Consider the following 18,932-nt stretch of genomic DNA (forward strand, 5'->3'; position numbering starts at 1 on the left):
AAATATTATTTACTTTTTAGGTTAGGGAAACCTTAAACCAAAATATTATTATTAATGATACTAATCCTAATAATATATGTAAAGACTTTGTAATTATATTTCCATTTTAGATTCAACCTTTATATTATAACAAAATAAAATGATCGGAGTAAGAGTAAGTGCTTTTAATGAAAATGGCTTGGGTGAACCCGACCAAGATGCAAATTCGGCATTAACAGAATTAGATAAAGGTTTGTTAAAATATATTTTTTAAAACAAGGCTCATTGTATCTTAATCTTACTTATAGGGCTGCGGTCAGGAAAAGTAGGCGAACAGTGTGAAGCAATTGTGAGATTTCCGAAATTGTTTGAAAAATACCCATTCCCAATATTAATCAATGCTTCCCTACTTAAATTAGCAGATGTCTTTCGCATGGGGTATGTCGTTTACTAAACTATCATAACTGATTAATTTGATCACTTTTTAATTTTTAGCAATAATTTTCTTCGTTTATGTGTGTTACGAGTATGCCAGCAAAGTGAAAAACATTTGGACAAAATCTCAAATGTTGATGAGTTTGTACGTAGAATATACAGTGTAATCCATAGTAATGATCCCATCGCTAGAGCTGTGACTTTGCGGATATTTGGAGCAGTTGCTGCTATCATACCAGAAAGGCAACAAATCCATCACTGTATAAGAAGCAGTCTAGACTCCCATGACAGTGTTGAAGTCGAAGCAGCAGTTTATGGAGCTGTACAATTTGCAGCACAGTCAAAGTTGGTGAAATTAAGATTTTTTTATAGGATACTTATAAAATTGTATAAAAGTCCAAGTCTGACAATTTCAGAGTAATAAGTGTAACTTAAATTGAGAATTAAATATAAATTATGAGTTATAAAAGTCTGAAATATGATTAGAAAGTAAAAAATGAGCATTATTAGTTGTTAAAAATCATTTTTAAATGTCTCCTTTATTTTGCTTTTTTTAATTTCCTATTCATTTAGTTTAATTGACAGATCTAGGCAGAAGGCATAGGTCTGTTAATTGTTGATCCCTTCAACCTAGATCTATCAATTATCTTTTCACTATAATCTAAGGTTATAAACAATTATTCTTGTAATGAGTGAATAAAAAAAGGTTTTCAAAACAAGACCATATTCTTTATTATTTTAAATGTTGTTTCACTAGGCGTAATAATGTTATACTTTTTACTATGTATGTTTCAGAACATTTGCAATAAGTATGTGCAATAAAGTGTCTGACATGATCCAACGACAGTCCACTCCTGCAAATATGAAACTTCAACTTATACCTATTCTTCAGTACATGCATCATGATACCAATACAGCAGCCATGGTTAGATCTTTGTGCATAGAACTATTGCCAGGCAAGTAACAAAACGGATTGAATTGATAAAACACTTCCTCCTATTTTTTCCATTTAGTTCTTGTTTATTATAATAGCAATTATGTAGATATTACCTGTTTATTTGCTTTTTTACATTTAAACAATTAAGAAATGAAAAAATATGTGAGAATGGTAGTAGTTTATTCTGCTACTATGGTAATATTAATTTTAGGGTGGAGCATCACAATAAGTGATTCCTTTGAAAAAGTAGTAACATTATTAATTAGTAAACAGAAGTTTTTATATACATGTTTAAACTTTTAGGTTACCCTGCTCAGGAATTTGTTCTTGTCACATTGAATGCTCTGACGAAATTAGCTGCAGCTACTTTGGTGGATATACCAAGCCAAGTAAATCTACTTTTGAATTACTTAAAAAATGATCCCCGCTGGGAGATCAAGTTAAAAGCTTTGGAACATTTATATGAGTTGGCCAAGCCAGGTGCTCATCTATGGCCACCTGGGGCAGTAGACGAGATCATTAATTATGCTCTAAATTCAAATAAAAAGAAAATTCTTTCACCATCATTACGTGAGTATTTATTTACATGTGTATTATTAACATCGCAATACTATTTATGTGCAAGTAGTTTAAATAAGTTAGTTCTACATACTGTGTTATATAAATGACATATAAAAGTTTCCCTATAAGGAATTATTCCTTTTAGGTGTACTTCAGGTATTAGTAGAATCTCCAAGGATGTGTCACGAACATAGATCATCTGGATCAAAGCTGAGAGAACTTTGCAGCAACCATTGTTATTCTCCAGAACCAGCGATAGCAGCTCAAGCGATTCAAATACTTAGCCAAATATTTTGCTACTGGTAAGAATTAATCTCTTATTGTCAATGTGTTTCTGTTGATTGCATGTGTTTCTGTTGATTTCTTCTAGATATTACCGGTAGCCTCTAAGAAAAATCTATTTAGAGTTTTGAATGGCTACTATATTTACCATGAGCTGCTTTGTGAAGCTTTCCAGGGCTTCAAAATAGCATAAAAGATTATGGATACATTATATTAAATCCAAAAATGGGTGTTATCTGTCAAATCTACTTTCTAATAAATGGTACATCTGCATTTGCATCATTTTGGATTTATACTTGTTTTGTGTAAAACTGGAGGTCGCTGGTTATATGAATTTATAATAATAATGAAGGAAAAATGCAATATTTTGACTGTAAAGAAATTAGCGCAAATAGCAAATATTAATTGTGAATAAATTACGAAAATTAGCTGGCTTTAACTCATTACTGTTATCTGTACAAAGAAAAAGACTTACCTCTGAAATATTTTTGTATTAATTGTAGCTAGTGGAATGGAGTTGTATTTGTCCGTCGCGGCGCCGGCCGAGGCACAAAAAAGGGACGTAACCGATCAACTGGATGATTACTGTACGCTGTCTCGTTAGTAAGTGTGTTGAGATGGTCAGAAAAACCCTCTGTTCTTATTCTTAGGTGGTCTATGATCTTATTCTCAAGTACTCCCCCATAAATCAGCGCTATTGAATGGCGATAATCTGACTTAATGATCACTGAAATATGATACTTTACAGCAGTTTGTGTGCTGGTGACCTAATTTCCAAAAATAACAAAAGAAAGTCAGATTCTTTGTCTTGAGTCTTGAGTTGTGTGTACTTGTTACCATTCTGCCCCATTTCCATAATATACTTTGTTTTCTGCTCGTTAATAACTAGACTATATTGTTTGTAACCAGAACCTGGCTAGACAAGAAAATACTTTAAAGTATAAATAATAATATCAATGTTTTAATATTAGTAGTAAATTTGCAATTTAGTTACATTTTTGTTTTTCTTTTAGCTACAAAGAAAACATAGAGACTGACGGTGAGCAAGAAGTGATAGCAGCATTAGAAACGCTGATCTTACTATTGACTTTCATTAAGGAACAACATTCAACTCAACTAAAGACTGTTCTGAAGTGCGCTGTTAGATTGTGTGAGGCTAAACATGAGTATTGTGAAGTATTTGTGGAACTTTTAGGAACCCGACTGGATAATATAGAAAGTAAGTGGATATATTTGTTTATATTTTAGTTATAGTCTTCAAAAATATGTTACATAAATATGTAACTGCTTGATAGCTTTTGCACAAGTGACTAATATGCAACTATGTAGTTACTTACTTTATATCCTTTTAATACTGAAGTATATGTATTTTAGGTGATAACACTTTGACAATTTGCGAAGCCTTGGGCGCCATTGGCAGCCTTAAACCCGAAACACTGCTTCCGCTTATCGATACCATTCTAAGTCTTCTTAACGTTCTCTCGACCGTTAATAGCCCTACTGCTCTTCAGACGCAAACAAAGACAATGCTGTGCACTCTCATATTTCAGTCATTGTCGGGTTATAAATGGAATGACACCACATACGATACTATTATTAATGTTATTGACAACAACAATTTATGGGCAAACTATTGTATTGCAAGAGCAGCCATGCGATATGGTCATCATAAGGTAAGTCACATTTACTCATTTAATGTCATTTTGTTAGTTTTTAATTTAATCCTGCTTAGATATTTAATGACTATAGAGCGTTCCATGTTAAGAAAATAACATTGCGGAGATAGGGCCATGTATTTCTCATGGACGATAGAAGCGCGGTGATGCCACCACGAACACAAGCACGATTCAGGGTTTTATTTTCGTTTCCACAGACATGAATTAAAAGTAATGTTTTTTAATGTAATTGACCAAAAGTGCCCATTCGAAACAAGAGATGAAAAGCAGAGGGAAATGATTTTAATTAAATAAATAGTATTTACAAAAGATAATTTTGTTTTATATTATTTTAATTATAGTAACGACACATGGGCAGGGAACTAAATAGTCAACTAGACCACTCAAAAGAAATTAGAAGACACATTGAAATAGCAAGATCTGGTTTCATGAATATGCGTAAAATGCTCTGTAACCCCAAGCTATCAGTCTCAATAAGATTGAGAACACTAAAGTGTTATGTGTGGTTTTTATTACTATATGGCTGTGAGACCTGGACATCAAAACAGTATGACGTCAACAAATTAAATTCGTTTGAAATGTGGATGTACCGCCGAATGTTAAGAATAAGCTGGACCAGCAGAACTACGAATTAAGAAGTACTGAGAGCAATGAACACACGCCCTCATCTGGTCAATACTATCAAAATTAGAAAGACGTCATATCTAGGACACATAATGAGCCATAGGGAATTTGAGGAGCTCCAGGTAATATTAGAAGGCAAGATTGAAGGTAAAAGTGGCATAGGACGAAAGAAAAAATCTTGGCTACGAAACATCAGAGATTGGACGCACACAAAAGGAAATGAATGAATTCATCAAGCCCAGAATAGAGAGAAATTTGCCATATTGATCGCCAACCTCAACAGAGAAGGCACTTAAGAGGAGGAACGACAGTTAATTTGTTTTTCGGTGAGAATACCATATGCCATGAATCATGGAAATCAGTAGAAAATATTGTTTAGCTAAATCATGCATTTTGCCGGCTATTGAAAGATAAGCAATTAAACGGACCGCTTTGCATATATCTAATTACTAATTGCAACTTAAAATAATATGGTGTGCATATGTCAGTCTTGTACTTTCTGATTTTTAGCACTGTACTTTAATTGCCTTCATTTTTTGACAAAATTGACTCATTTCAGGTAGCTCATCATATTTTTCTGGGACTCGCGGAACAGGTTAGTTCGGAACATTTTCATTTTTGGTTAATATGTTTGAAAGAATTATCCGAGGCTGAAGCTCAGCTCTACAGTGAAGATTCAGATTCTCTTGTTAATAGGCTGGATACTGCTGTGATACATTACAATAAGGCTATAGCTGCCTTAAAGGTAAGTTTTTAGTTCTGTTTTATATCATTAACTTTTTCATTTGTTTTCTTATTTTTATCTTTTTCTATTCTGTGTCCGTTTTGTCATTGATTTCAATTAATGAAAAATATTCATTTTTATATTTGAAGCAAGGTGAATTAATATATGAATTTTATCTGCAATCATTCCTACAATATTTTCTTTAAAGTTCATTGTAGGTCATAAAAATTTGTCGTTGGCATTTTCCCGCAGAATTACTATAGTGTCGGGATAGTATATAATGTGGATAATTATGATGAAACTGTTGAACTATTATACAGGCCAACAATGAAAAAACTTTTTTGATAAAATTACTCCTATTTTATATATTTTAGTGTGCTGAGTCCGAAAGTTATATTAAAAATGTTGTATCACCCATCATTATTTCACAATTTTACATTTAAAATTGCATAATTACATTTTATTTTGTTTAACGAGCACAGAAATCGAATGTTACTTGGTTGGTATAGTCCTACCAGAGATCTAAAAGAGTCATTAATATTTATTATCGAGTCTACCGTATACCATTATTAAGTGTCTACTGCAAGGCAGCGGTTTTATTTTCAATTTGCATTACTTATTCGATTGTTCTAGACATAAATATAATTCAGGTTTATGCTCCCACATCTGAGAGTACTGATGAAGAAGTTAAAGAGTTTTACGAACAATTAGACGAAATCATAAAAAACCTAAAGAAACAAGACATAACCATGGTAATGGGGGATTTTAACTCCAAAGTAGGAAAAGGCGAAGTCAGTGAAGTAGTTGGCAAGTATGGGTTGGGAACAAGAAATGAGCGAGGTGATCGGCTAATACAGTTTTGCCAGGAGAAAAACTTAATTATCACTAATACTTGGTTTAAGTTACCATTAAGAAGATTGTGCACTTGGAGGTCACCACAGGACAGGACTGGGTACATCGTTAGAAATCAGATAGACTTTATAACAATTAAGAAACGATTACGTTACGCAATAATATCAGCCAAAACATATCCTGGAGCTGATATAAACTCTGATCATAATCCTCTTGTAGCCCAATTACGAGTCAAACTAGAAACCTTAATCCAGAAACAGAATAACAAAAGATTAGATATGGATCAACTTAGAAATCCCGAGATAAAAGTCAAGCTTACAAATAGCATTAATAGTAATGTTGCTTTAACAACCAATACTGATGATATTGAAAGAGACTGTATCAACTTAAGGGACGCTATATGTAACGGTGCGAAAGAAGTCATTGGTGACTACGAGCGGAAGAAGAAAAACGAATGGATGACAGATGAAATATTACACCTTATGGACAAAAGGAGGGAAAATAAGAATAATCCCGAACAATATAAAGAACTGGATAGAACTGCCAGCAGAAAGATAAAAGAATCCAAAGAGAAATGGTTACAAGAAAAATGTCAAGAGATAGAAGAGCTAGAACGAAGACACGATAGTTTTAATATGCAGAAAAAAATCAAGGAGTTTACTTATACTTACAAGAAAAAAAAGTTTGGTAGGTCAATAGACGAGAACAACAAACTTATTGTAGGTAAAGAAGAACAGTTACAGACTTGGGCAAATTACATAAAAAATTTGTACATGCAAAAATATTGAAAAGTGAGGTGATAAAAGCTATAGATCAAACGAAAGATGGGAAAGCAACAGGATGCGATGAAATACCAGTCAAATTTTAAAAGTTTTTAACGAGAACAACCTGAATGTAGTATTGGAACTGTTTAATAAGATATACGATACTGGTCAAATTCCATCGGACTGGTTGAAATCTACATTTGTGCCCCTTCCCAAGAAATCTAATTCCAAGACGTGTAGTGAATATCGCCTTATAAGTTTAATGAGTCACACCCTTAAAGTATTCTTGCGTATTATCCATTCCAGAATACGAGCAAAATTAGAACACAGCATAAGTAAAACACAGTTCGGTTTTAGATAGATGCGGTTTTGGAACTCGAGAGCCGCTATTTACAATACAAGTCTTGATTCAAAAATGTCTGGATCAACAGAAAGATGATAATATTATATATGATATTATATATGATATTATATATGATATTATATATGATTTGCCAGCTTATGTTCTCAAGCATTGCATTTTCACTCTTGAAAAACCTATCTGCTTCTTATTCTGATCTTTAGAAGACTAGTTATCTAACACCAATTTTCAAATCTGGTAATAAAAATGATGTTGAAAATTATCGAGCGGTTTGTAACCAATCTGTATTACCCAAACTTTTTGAGTGTCTTCTAAATAACTTTTTGACATGGAATTGTAAAGATTTAATTGATGTTGGACAACATGGCTTTTCTAAAGGTAAGTCTACATGCACGAACTTAATATTGTATACGAATTTTATAGCTAATTCAGTGGAACAGAAGGGTCAGGTTGACGCTATCTACACAGACTTCTCAAAAGCCTTCGATAGAGTTAACCATGATCTGCTTATTGCTAAATTAAATGGCTATGGATTTGGAGGTAAAATAATTGAGTGGATAGGTAGTTATATATCTGGTAGATGTCAGTATGTTAAATATGGAAATTGTTTATCTCAACGAATATCTGTAACCTCAGGAGTTCCTCAGGGGTCTCATATTGGACCTCTCTTATTTAATATATTTGTTAATGATATATCCTCAGTGATTAAAAATAGTAAATTTCTAATGTTTGCTGATGACCTTAAAATATTTCGAATAGTTAATGACCTAGTTGATGCCTCTTTGTTACAGAATGACATTAAAAGCTTAGCTAGTTGGTGTGAGGTAAACATGCTATACTTAAATATACAAAAATGTTTTAAAATTACTTTTGGAAGAACAAGAGAGTTTGTAAATTATGATTATTGTATAAATAATGTACCTTTAGAGGCACGTCATAATATTAAAGATTTAGGTATAAATCTTGATTCTAAACTAACTTTTAAATATCACATTAACGAATCTTCAGCTAAAGCTTTAAAAATGTTGGAATTTATTCTTAGAAACTGTAATCAGTTTTCAGTACAAACTTTAAAAATGTTATACTGTAGTTTAGTTCGATCAGTTTTGGAGTATGGTTCTCTCATTTGGTCTCCTTCATATAACAGTGACATCTACAGTATCGAGAGAGTTCAAAATAAATTCTTGAGGGTATGTGCTTACAAAATTGGTTTTATTAGACATCAATACACATATGATGATATACTGTCAATACTAAATATCCAATCACTACATGATAGAAGATGTCAAGCGGATTTATGTTTCCTTTTTAAAATTATAAATGGATATGTTCAAGATCCAGAGTTACTAAGTTTAATAAATTTTAATGTTAATACTAGAAGAACTCGTAACACTGAGATTTTCAACATTCCATTCCACACTACGAATTATGGCCAAAATGAACCCATTACAAGAATTTTACGAACTGCCAATGAGCACAGCAATAGTTTAGAGTTATTTGGAATATCTACAGCAACATTTAAGAAATCATTTGAGAGATTTTGAGCATTGTTTAATAACTTAAGGTACTACTTTAATTGAATTTTGTTTGATTTTAATTTTGGTTTGTTTTTTATTAACGCAACCTATATATAAACTTTGTAAAGGTTGACGTCATATTTCTGTAAAAATGGTATATCCGTTAATTAAATAAATAAATTAAATAAATAAATAATATGGATACGGACATCCAGATTATAAAAAATCTATATTGGAATCAAACAGCCCACATGAAGAATGAAGATATGGTGAGTGAAAACGTAACCATTTCGAGAGGGGTTAGACAGGGCTGTATTCTTTCGCCACTGCTTTTCAACCTATACACGGAACAAATATTTCTAGAGGTACTGGAAGAGTACCACGAGGGCATCAAAATTAATGGCGTACCAATAAGTAATTTTCGATATGTGATGATACTGTTATACTGGCCGATAACATCGAAGATTTACAGATGATGCTAAATAGAGTAAATACAACTGGCAACCAATTTGGACTGAAGATCAATAGAAAGAAAACTAAATTCATGGTGATCAGTAAAAAGAACATTCAACATATCGACCTGAATATTGAAGCCGAACGTATTGAAAGAGTACACCGATTTAAATATCTGGGATATACAGTAAATGATAAGTGGGACCCAGACGTAGAGATTAAGATCCGAATTGAAATAGCAAGATCCAAATTCATCAAAATGAGAAAGCTCTTAAGCAACCTCCACCTAAGCGTTAATGGAATGGTTTCAAATACCAGAAGCTGCGAACATAATACATACGGCACAAAACAGAGAAACCTATCGTTTGATGGTCGCCAACCTTCGGTGGAAGACGGCACATAAAGAAGATTTAGGATTTAGGGTAAGCGAAACATTACTTCTCCTTACCGATGCTTTTAGCTCATGTCATATGTGTTCAATAGGATGGAACATGCAATAGTAAGGAGGAAGTCTTAATACTATATGACCCATTTCTTCCGCCAAACTGTCGCAATAATATTGTTTTCTGATGAAAAAATATTTTGAAGTTTTAGGTCATTGTTTTTTAGAATAATTATCTTCATAATATATATCATTTTCCAGCCTATATTCCTGGATTCTAAGTTTGGTGTCCTTAGAACATGGAACTTTATTCAGCCTACGACTGTGGTAGCTGGCATTGTTTATCACAATTACACTGTTTGGTGCTATATTCGGCAATAACTTCGTTGAAAACCAGTTCTTAATGTTTTTTCATGACAAGGCTAAAGCATTAGGTATAAAACCATTTTTTTCCTGCATGGATTATTGTAATCCGTTTTCCTTTATTTGATGAAGCTTTTGTTGTAAAGCGACAAGAAGAAGTAGCTAATTTAGATAAGTATAAAGATTTGAGATATCTAATGAGCCACTTCTTGCATAACCATCTTGCCTTTTTCTCTAAAAATCTGGGTGATGTCAGTGAAGAACAAGGCGAACGGTTCCACCAGGATATCAAGGTGACGGAGAAACGATACCAGGGACGTTGAAACACCAACATGATGGGTGATTACTAGACTTCGGCAAAAATGCAAATAAAAATGTAGAAAATATGCGCATAAATATGCACGTGTTTACCCGAAAATATGCAAATATTTTACAAAATATGCATACAAATAAATAAAAAAATCGTAAAATAGTAACAATTTTATTTAAAAAAAAAAGTGTACATAACTAAATATTTCCTACTATTCATTAAGATATACATTTATTTTAAGTAACTACATCATTTTTAAGTATGAATAAACTTATTTAGAATTATGGTAACAATAAATGACCAAGTGGTGTTCAAGATTTTCTAACAAAAACTTGTGGCTTCTGTCTGAGTACATATATTTATATATGGAAAAACTTCGTTCAACATCAACTGATGTAACTTGAGCATTTTTCAAACTAACCAAAACATTTGGTTCTAAATTAATTGTTTCCGAAATATTTCCAGCTAGAACACTGACTACTTCAGAAAGAATATGGTAACCTTTATTTTTTTCCATAGTAGCTTCAAATTTTTTTAAAATATCTTTTCCAATATTACCTCTAACGTTCCGACAACATGACGCAAATTCTTTTATTAATGCTGTACTTTCGAACAATGACAGTTTTGGTGATTCTAACTGAGTAATTGTTTTTTGAACAAAACTAAAATTTGATTTTATAAATGAAAGTTCTTGTTGAAGCAAGTTACTCTGAAAAGTTTGTTTAGAATCCAAAAGAGATTGGGAACTTTCATCTGTTAACGTATCAATTATGTTCTTTATTTTAACAAAATAATCTGCATAAAAATTAGCTGCTTCTAACCATGTTCCCCATCGCGTTAAAATAGGTTGTGGTGGAAGAGGAATGTTAGGTAGCATTTCTTTATAAAGTTGAATTCTTATAGGAGATTTAAGAAATACTTTTTTGACACTGGATATCATGGTATTTACAAGAGGAAACTTTTTTCGTATTTCCTCTGCAACTCTGTTTAATCCATGCGCTACACAAGTAACATGTATTAAATCTGGGAAAAATATTTTTAAATTTTGTCCTGCTTTCACCATATAAGGAGCAGCATCCGATAAAATAAGCAGTAATTTATTAGAAGGAATAGTTGTCGGAAGAAAAAAAGTTGCTAATGTTTCTTGTATAAAACGCGAAATTGTTAAAGCATTTGTTTTCTCAAGTTGCTGGCATGAAATAAGATGAGATTTTGGTAAGGTATCTTCTTTAAGAACACCAATCAATAAATGAGCAATATACTTTCCTGAGGAATCAGTGGTTTCGTCTACAGATATGTAAAAATAATTATCTGCAATTTCTTCCTTAATATTAATTAACACCGACGAGTATAGCCCGTTCACATTATTTCTTCTTAGAGACCGATCACTTGGAACATTAAGTTTGCAATATTTTTTTAGAAACGAACTAAAATTTACATTTGCTAATTTTGAAAGTGGTATATTTGCAGACACTAATGTGCGACACAAGTCTTCATTAAAAGTTCCTTGCTCATCTAATTTTTTTGAAGTAGATTGGAAACATTTAGCCATTGAAGTTTGATGTTTTCCTCCTATTTTTCCTTTTTTTGCAATGTGTGAAGCAGTTCTCACATGTTGGTCTATCTGAAATTTCTTCTCACATGCTATCTATAAATAAAAATAAAAACCTTTATTTTAACCCAACCTTTAAAATATAAAAATATACAAGGTGTTTTTGGTTAATCAAATAACTGGTTTGGAAAAAAAAACACTCGCTAAGTGTTTTAAATGCAGTATTAATCCACAAATTAGTTTTTGTTACTAACCATTAGTACATCATATAACTTATTTTAAAATTCAACAAAAGTTTTTTTTTTGTTAATTCAATTACAATAAAAATAATTGTGTTTTAGAATAGCTGACTTCATAAAAAAAAGTAAAGGTGAAAAATTTTTCTAAATACACACCATTGTATTGTACCATGGACAATTTTTTCTCACTAAAGGAAGCTATTTTTCATTTAAAAACAACCTACGAGTACTAAATTTCAAGTAAATACGTTTATTGGTTTTAAAGTTATTGTTGTTATTAACTAAAAGAATTTAATTTTTTTTAATTTTAACACCCTGTATCTCGAAAAGTAAATAAGTTTGACCCCTCATTAACTATATCGTTTTGTTCAATTTTTCGAGAAGTATCTACAGTCAAACGTTGTAAGTGTCATTTGGAAACACCCTGTATGTATGAAATATTAGATATTTAATAGAAAATATTAGATACTTACAATTTTGCCACAGACTGAACAGTAGATTTTTCCCATATCCATAGACAGCTCTTTATAAGGTTTAATCCAAGTTGAAGCACTGGTTGTTTTAGGCATTATAAAATCACAATCTTCCTTTTTGTTACGCACAACGAGTGTTTACGCTTTGAATATCAAAACAAAAATGATTTACAAATCTGAGCATGAAATTAGAAATGTTTAGGTACCTAATTCAATAAACTGGGAGATTTTGGAAAATCCCTAAATTAGGAACAAAACTATTAGCCGTTTACCTGCTGTTAAGATACGATAAATTGTAGATAGATTTGGGGATTAGATCATAAAATGCAAATGAGCGAACCCTTAGCGATTATCCAATAACTGAATGCCTCAGTGACCGAGACTTTCTAAGAATGTTGAGGGCTACTTAAATTGATCTTCTTTGAAATTGTAAATGTTTTGTACCTGTAGAGATTACGTACTTAGATCATTTCTTGATTAAAATGACTACAAAATTTTATACAAGAATTGAAATAAATTGGTATGTTTAAAAATTTTCAAATACAGTATAAAAATCTGAACTTTTATGCACTTTATGCAAACTTTTATACAAATATGCCAAAATATGAAATATTTGCATAAAATATGCACAATATGCAAAATATGCAATATGCATATTTGCCGAAGTCTAGTGATTACTGTTGGTCACTCTAATAATGTATTTCGGTATTTTGTTCTTTTCAAATTATTATAATGTAGAGTAAACCAGTGGCATATTGTGGAAAAACTGTAGCTGATACGTAAAATCCAATTTCAGATTCTTTTTTAGCGCAAAAAAATACATTCATTACATTCACATAAAGTAAGAAAAGTTTTATAAATCTTTTTTTTGTTGACCTGTGTTATTATAAATTCATCTGTTTAGAAGTACATCTTCAGTCTTTGTCATTATTGTTTAACATTGACACAATCAATTTTTAGTTTTGTTACGCTTTTAGGCCGCCAGTACTCCACAACACACCCTCACATTCCAAGCAGAGTACATGAAAATTCGAAGTGAATATTTACAATGTTTACTTCAGTTAATTTATAGTTGTAACATTTTGTGCATAGTGCCTCCTCCTGCCATAGCAGCCACCATAGTCCAAAGTACGAGAGATGAATATCAAAGGCACGGCTATATTACTAACCAACTCCGAAAATGTGTCAAGGACTTCAAGAATTGTGGCGATTTGCATTGGAAATTGTACCAAACTACTTTTGATGCTGATCCTGCTACCTTAGAAAATATGCAAATGTAAGTATTGGACGATTTACCTAAATCTTACATACAACAAAGTAGGTTTTGTTATGCTAAATTTATTTATATATTTTTTCTATTTTCTTTTCTAGTCTGCAGCAGATGTGCGTGCTACTGGAAAAATGTGTAGAAAGTGTATGCGTCAATGGTAGTAAAATAAAAGACGAATATATTGAATTTGGGTCAAAGACTACGAGATTAGAATCTCAACAACTGGTCAAAGCTTGTGAAAGTGCTCTCAAGATTGCACAAAGTATTGGTGAAGATGGCATCAATTCTACTATAACACATAACGTAAGTGGCGATTTCCATTAATTTCAAACAGCGACGGCTAAGATTATAACGAGTTTTTTCCGTAACATATATATTATAAAAGAGACACACAAAACACTTTCAGGCCATGTTAATAAAAAAAACTTGATTTATTTAATTTTTAAGTCTATAAAATGAAGAAAAACCCCTAACCCCTAAAAAAAACAGTTTTTCGGATTTTTGAAGATGGAAAAATACGAAAAAATCTGAAAAAATCATGTAACAATTATAATTTGCTTATTGGGGGTTGAAAGGTGGGACTGAACAATTACTGGGCTTGGAGATAGGGTAAGCAAATAAATTGAAACGTTTGCGAACGGCTACTCGTGTTTTGGTTGGAGAGCAAGGTCGTGGATAAGGATTCCTTTTTTTGGAGAGGACTGGAAGGACTAACCACAAAAAAGAAATCAAAAAAATACTTGGGTGGAAAAGGGAAAAGGATGTACTGACTATCATATGTCGAAATGAAATACCAAACTTTTCTGAATTATTAATTAATTATCAAAAGTTAGTTTTATTTAAAAGTAAACTAAAATATGACAATTAGTCGATCCATAAAACTTATATTTATTTATAAACTTTGGTCTTTACGACTTTTTTCCTAAGAGTTACTATTCCTGAGATATCGCGATTCTAAGAGTTACATTATACATAATATGCACACATTTCCACGCCACCTGTGAGGTAATGTACTCGGTGCGTTTTTTTACCGGGGTTTCCCCTGTAGGCCTACTCCACTAACTATCATGACAATTTTAGGATAATTTAAGGGAACAATACCCGTCAAGTTCTAGAGATTCTAGACCTTATTATTAATATTGATTATTGGGTTAACTATTGTTTTGATTTCTTTGGAAACTATTAGATTTATACTCTTGAAAGTCTACTTCAATAGCCAAGTCTTCTTCGATTTACACGTACGATTTTGTTGTACGATGTACAACAAAACATGGATACCAATATTAAAATCCACAAAAACCCTTCCCGCAAAACACGAAGAAAGAAAAGCTACTACAAACGACGACACGCCCTCTCACGTCGAAACCGGTGGAGGGGAGGCGAGTAGAAAATATAAATATGTCCTCCGCAGTACAACGCGGCGTCAGTTTCAGCTTACAAGCGAAGCAGTAACATCTCCAGAAGATGCCAAACCCTAGTGTTGGCGAAACGTAACAGTCAGAAAGCTAGAACAGATCGAACACCGCGCTGGAAAAAGTCATTCAAAGACGAACCACCGCCATTAATGATCAGTGGCAGTCTCAACAGCTACAAGACGCTCAAGCAGATGATCCATGTATAAAAAGACTATTGGATTGTATGCATCGAAGTGAGAGACGTACTTGACAAGACGTCAAGTCTTACTGGAGCCAATGGAATTGCCTAGTGCTAAAAGATCTTCTGTATAGAACCTTATTTTATGGAATGGAATGAGGCCTATGCGATACCAAATCAAGAAGCTGCTACCGTTGCAGAGGTACTTGTTAAAGAATTCTTTAGCCGATTTGGTGATTGAAGATTCACTCCGACCAAGGGCGAAACTTCGAATCAACTCTTTTCCAAAACGTTTGTAAATTTATTGGTGTCAATAAGACCAGAACGACACCCTTGCATCCTCAATCAGGTGGAATGGTCGAGAGGATGAACCGAACGATGGGTAAACACCTGTCCAAAGTTGTATCAGAATGCAAAGAGATTGGGACCAGCACATTCATTTATTGCTAATAATGCCGCTCGGCCGTGAATGAAACTACAGGCCAGACTCCAACCTGCCTGATGTTAGGTCGTGAAGTTCGTTTGCCCTACGACCTAGAGTTTGGCTGTAGACCTTCCGAAGAACATGTTGCAAGCGAAGAATATGTCGACCGCCTGAAGTTAAGAATGAACAACATTCATGAACTTGCCCGACAATACATCCAGTTAGCAAGTGACGGATTGTTGACTTTATAATCCACAACGCCGTCTAGGCTTGTCTCCTAAACTGCAAAGACGGTGGGAAGGTCCATATGAAATTAACAAGAGAATAAATGACGTAATATACCGAATTAAGAAGTTGTCGAACCAAAAGTAGTTCTGATAAATCGTCTTGCACCTCATGCTGGCTCAAATGAAACAGAAGAAGCACGAACCCTTCAACATAAGATCAAACATAACCAGCGACCAAGCTTTAATGAATTTGTGTCAAATTACGCAGAGAGAAAAAGTGCTAGATTCGGCGTGACCACAGAAGTTCACCAGGATCTTTTTAGTGATCTTTTAATATATTTTTTTGTGAGTTTGGGATCGAATATGATGGACGTAACTGCACGCCTTTTGGTATGATGTTGTCCCCACATCTCACTATGCGCTAATTTTTCTTACAAAATTTCCAATCTCCCAATCTCCTAATATTTTGAATTAACCACAATTTCAGTTTAAAATAAAATTTCTAAAGTGAAAATCCAAACGTCAATTGAAATTGTGGTTAATTCCCATTAAAAATAATAAAGAATATTAAAATGTCATAAGAAAATAGCTTCAGAATAACATAAATAGTTATTTCTAGAGCAATGGTTTTTATCTCTACGGTGCAATCAAATTAGAATATGAAACTGAAAAAAGTTATCCTAAAACTTGTCAATAAATGTAAACATATTATTTATTTGCAGCAAGTGGAAGTTCTCAAAAAAATCATAGAGATCCTCGTGAATGCATCTCTATCAATACCGAGGTACTTTTTCCAAGTATTACAATCAACAAGTGTAAAACTAGCCATTTCTCCACAACCTAGGGTATCTGGAGAATTTATAAGTGTTCAGGCAGGGTCACAGTTGGCTGTGAAAGTGGAAGGTGTGATACAGCACGGAATGAAACCAGGTCTATTTAGAAAAATAAAAGAAGTCGTTATTAACGTTACTTCTCAATTGCAGAGCAATTCGAAAAACAAAGATATTGTGGATCCCAAGGTAAGAAAGCTTTTATCATTAATTTTCTCTTTTACTGTCTTATCAGCATAGCATACTCAGCATACATTGAGCATTACAAGGTGGAACATTGTTGTGACGATTCGCAGAACACTGCGATATACCTACAGTAAAAGCCAAATTAAGTTGCGTGCACGTCACCAAGGTCGTAAGTCTAAAAGTGTATGTTACTTTAGTTTGCTAAACAATCACTTCTAAAAATAACCCGATCAATAAAAAAACTTTTGTAACAAAATAATGTATATACAATATAGCTTCTTTGGATTGAGACGTCCCTCATTGTAAAATTTTGTGTTGAAATGTTCATTAAGAAACCACCAATTAATGACGGAGTATTAGTTACTACCAGAAATATTGTCATGTTGCCGCGGCGTTTGTTGAGTTTTCAATCAGTGTTCTGAGACTTTTGTACTCGTGGTATCATCGATTTTTGAGGTTATCTTGTGAAAAACATTTATCTATTTGTCAAAATGCACAAACAGCTGAATAGTCGATGCAAAGAACTTGTGGCTTCATTACTTAACTATTTTGAAGAAGAAAGGAACAATAATGGCCCTTTGTTACCCTTAAACGCTGTGCAAGAGGTAATATGTGAAGAAAATATCATTACTTTACTTTACAAAAAATTGTATTATTTTAGCGTGTAGCTGCTGCTTTAAAAATCAGTGTAAGATATGTCAAATGCAGAAAAAAGGTGAACACTTCGAGTCACCAAAGAAAAAGCGTTGCACTAATAAACGAGTAACAAATACAACAACTTTAAATACAAGCTTTATTCGTGATACCATTTACAATATGTACCTGAGAAGTAAGTATGATTATAACAAATATACATTTAACATAATTTTATTTCTGTATGCTTTTAGAACAGCACGTAACGGTTCAATCATTGTGGTCCCAACTGAAAAATAAAGAATTATTTAATGGTAGTACCACTTCTTTAAAAAGATTGCTCAAAGAACTTGGGTTTAAGTGGATGAAGAATAATCCACGACGAGGACTTATGGAATTACCTAACGTTGTTTGTAAAAGAGTACAATTCTTGAGAACTTATAAAGAAGCGAAGGATGAAGGTATATACCAATTCGTGTTTCTCGATGAAACTTGGATATTTCAAAATGGGATCATTGGTCATTCTTGGCAAAATGAAAATATAAAGAGTGTTAAAACCACTAAAATGGATGGCAAAAGATTTGTTGTATTAACATAAGTTGTTATATGAACATTTAAATAATGTCAGTTCAGATGTATTATACTCCATGCTGGAAATGGAACCGGATTTATAGAGGGTACTGAAGCAATATTTTGTTCAAAAACTCAACTCAGTGATTATCATGGGGAAATAAACCAGGCAAATTTCTTGAAATGGTTTGAATATCAGTTGCTGCTAAACTTAGAGAATCCTTCTTGTACTTGATAGTGCACCTTATCATAGTATGTTATTGCATAAAACTCCGAATACAGGATGGTCAAAAAGTGCTATTGAGGAGTGGTTGACAGAAAAAAACATTCTCCTGATTACTCCTGATATGTGGTAAAACTCGATCAATCATACTGAAAGAGAAATATTTAAATGGTGTGAGAGAGGAAGAATATTTGATCGTCAAGAAATTAGTCCAATAGTAATAAATTTTAATGGTGGAGAGAGTGACTCTAACGTGGAATCAGATTCAGAAAATGTTTAGTTCGTTGATGTTGTTTTTTTTAATGTCATGTTTTGTCTTTGAAAATACGTTCATTATTAAAATATATTTTATTTTATTGCTTGTGGTTTTTTTTGATTATATTTATTGTTTGGTAACTCAGTAATAACCTTACCACTTTTATTGTGGAATTCCTTAAATTCCATTTAATATAGTGTGAAATTAGCTACCTTCACCTTTTTTGTTTACTTCAG

The 18,932-nt window shown here is 32.7% G+C and overlaps 1 protein-coding gene across 1 annotated transcript in view; it reads left to right on the plus strand.

The window, feature by feature from the left end:
• Positions 1–18,932, plus strand: part of defl (Integrator complex subunit 7) — a 26,912-nt gene continuing 7,980 nt past the window's right edge. The window contains exons 1-12 of the mRNA XM_072539725.1: positions 1–230; positions 288–417; positions 475–759; positions 1,210–1,370; positions 1,655–1,921; positions 2,058–2,214; positions 3,208–3,413; positions 3,569–3,867; positions 5,054–5,239; positions 13,462–13,760; positions 13,856–14,057; positions 16,721–17,017. Of these exons, the coding sequence (XP_072395826.1) occupies positions 140–230; positions 288–417; positions 475–759; positions 1,210–1,370; positions 1,655–1,921; positions 2,058–2,214; positions 3,208–3,413; positions 3,569–3,867; positions 5,054–5,239; positions 13,462–13,760; positions 13,856–14,057; positions 16,721–17,017 (2,580 nt within the window). The 5' untranslated portion in view covers positions 1–139. The remainder of the gene's footprint in view (positions 231–287; positions 418–474; positions 760–1,209; positions 1,371–1,654; positions 1,922–2,057; positions 2,215–3,207; positions 3,414–3,568; positions 3,868–5,053; positions 5,240–13,461; positions 13,761–13,855; positions 14,058–16,720; positions 17,018–18,932) is intronic.

The sequence above is a fragment of the Diabrotica undecimpunctata genome, chromosome 8, assembly GCF_040954645.1.
Source record: "Diabrotica undecimpunctata isolate CICGRU chromosome 8, icDiaUnde3, whole genome shotgun sequence".
NCBI lineage: Eukaryota > Metazoa > Arthropoda > Insecta > Coleoptera > Chrysomelidae > Diabrotica > Diabrotica undecimpunctata.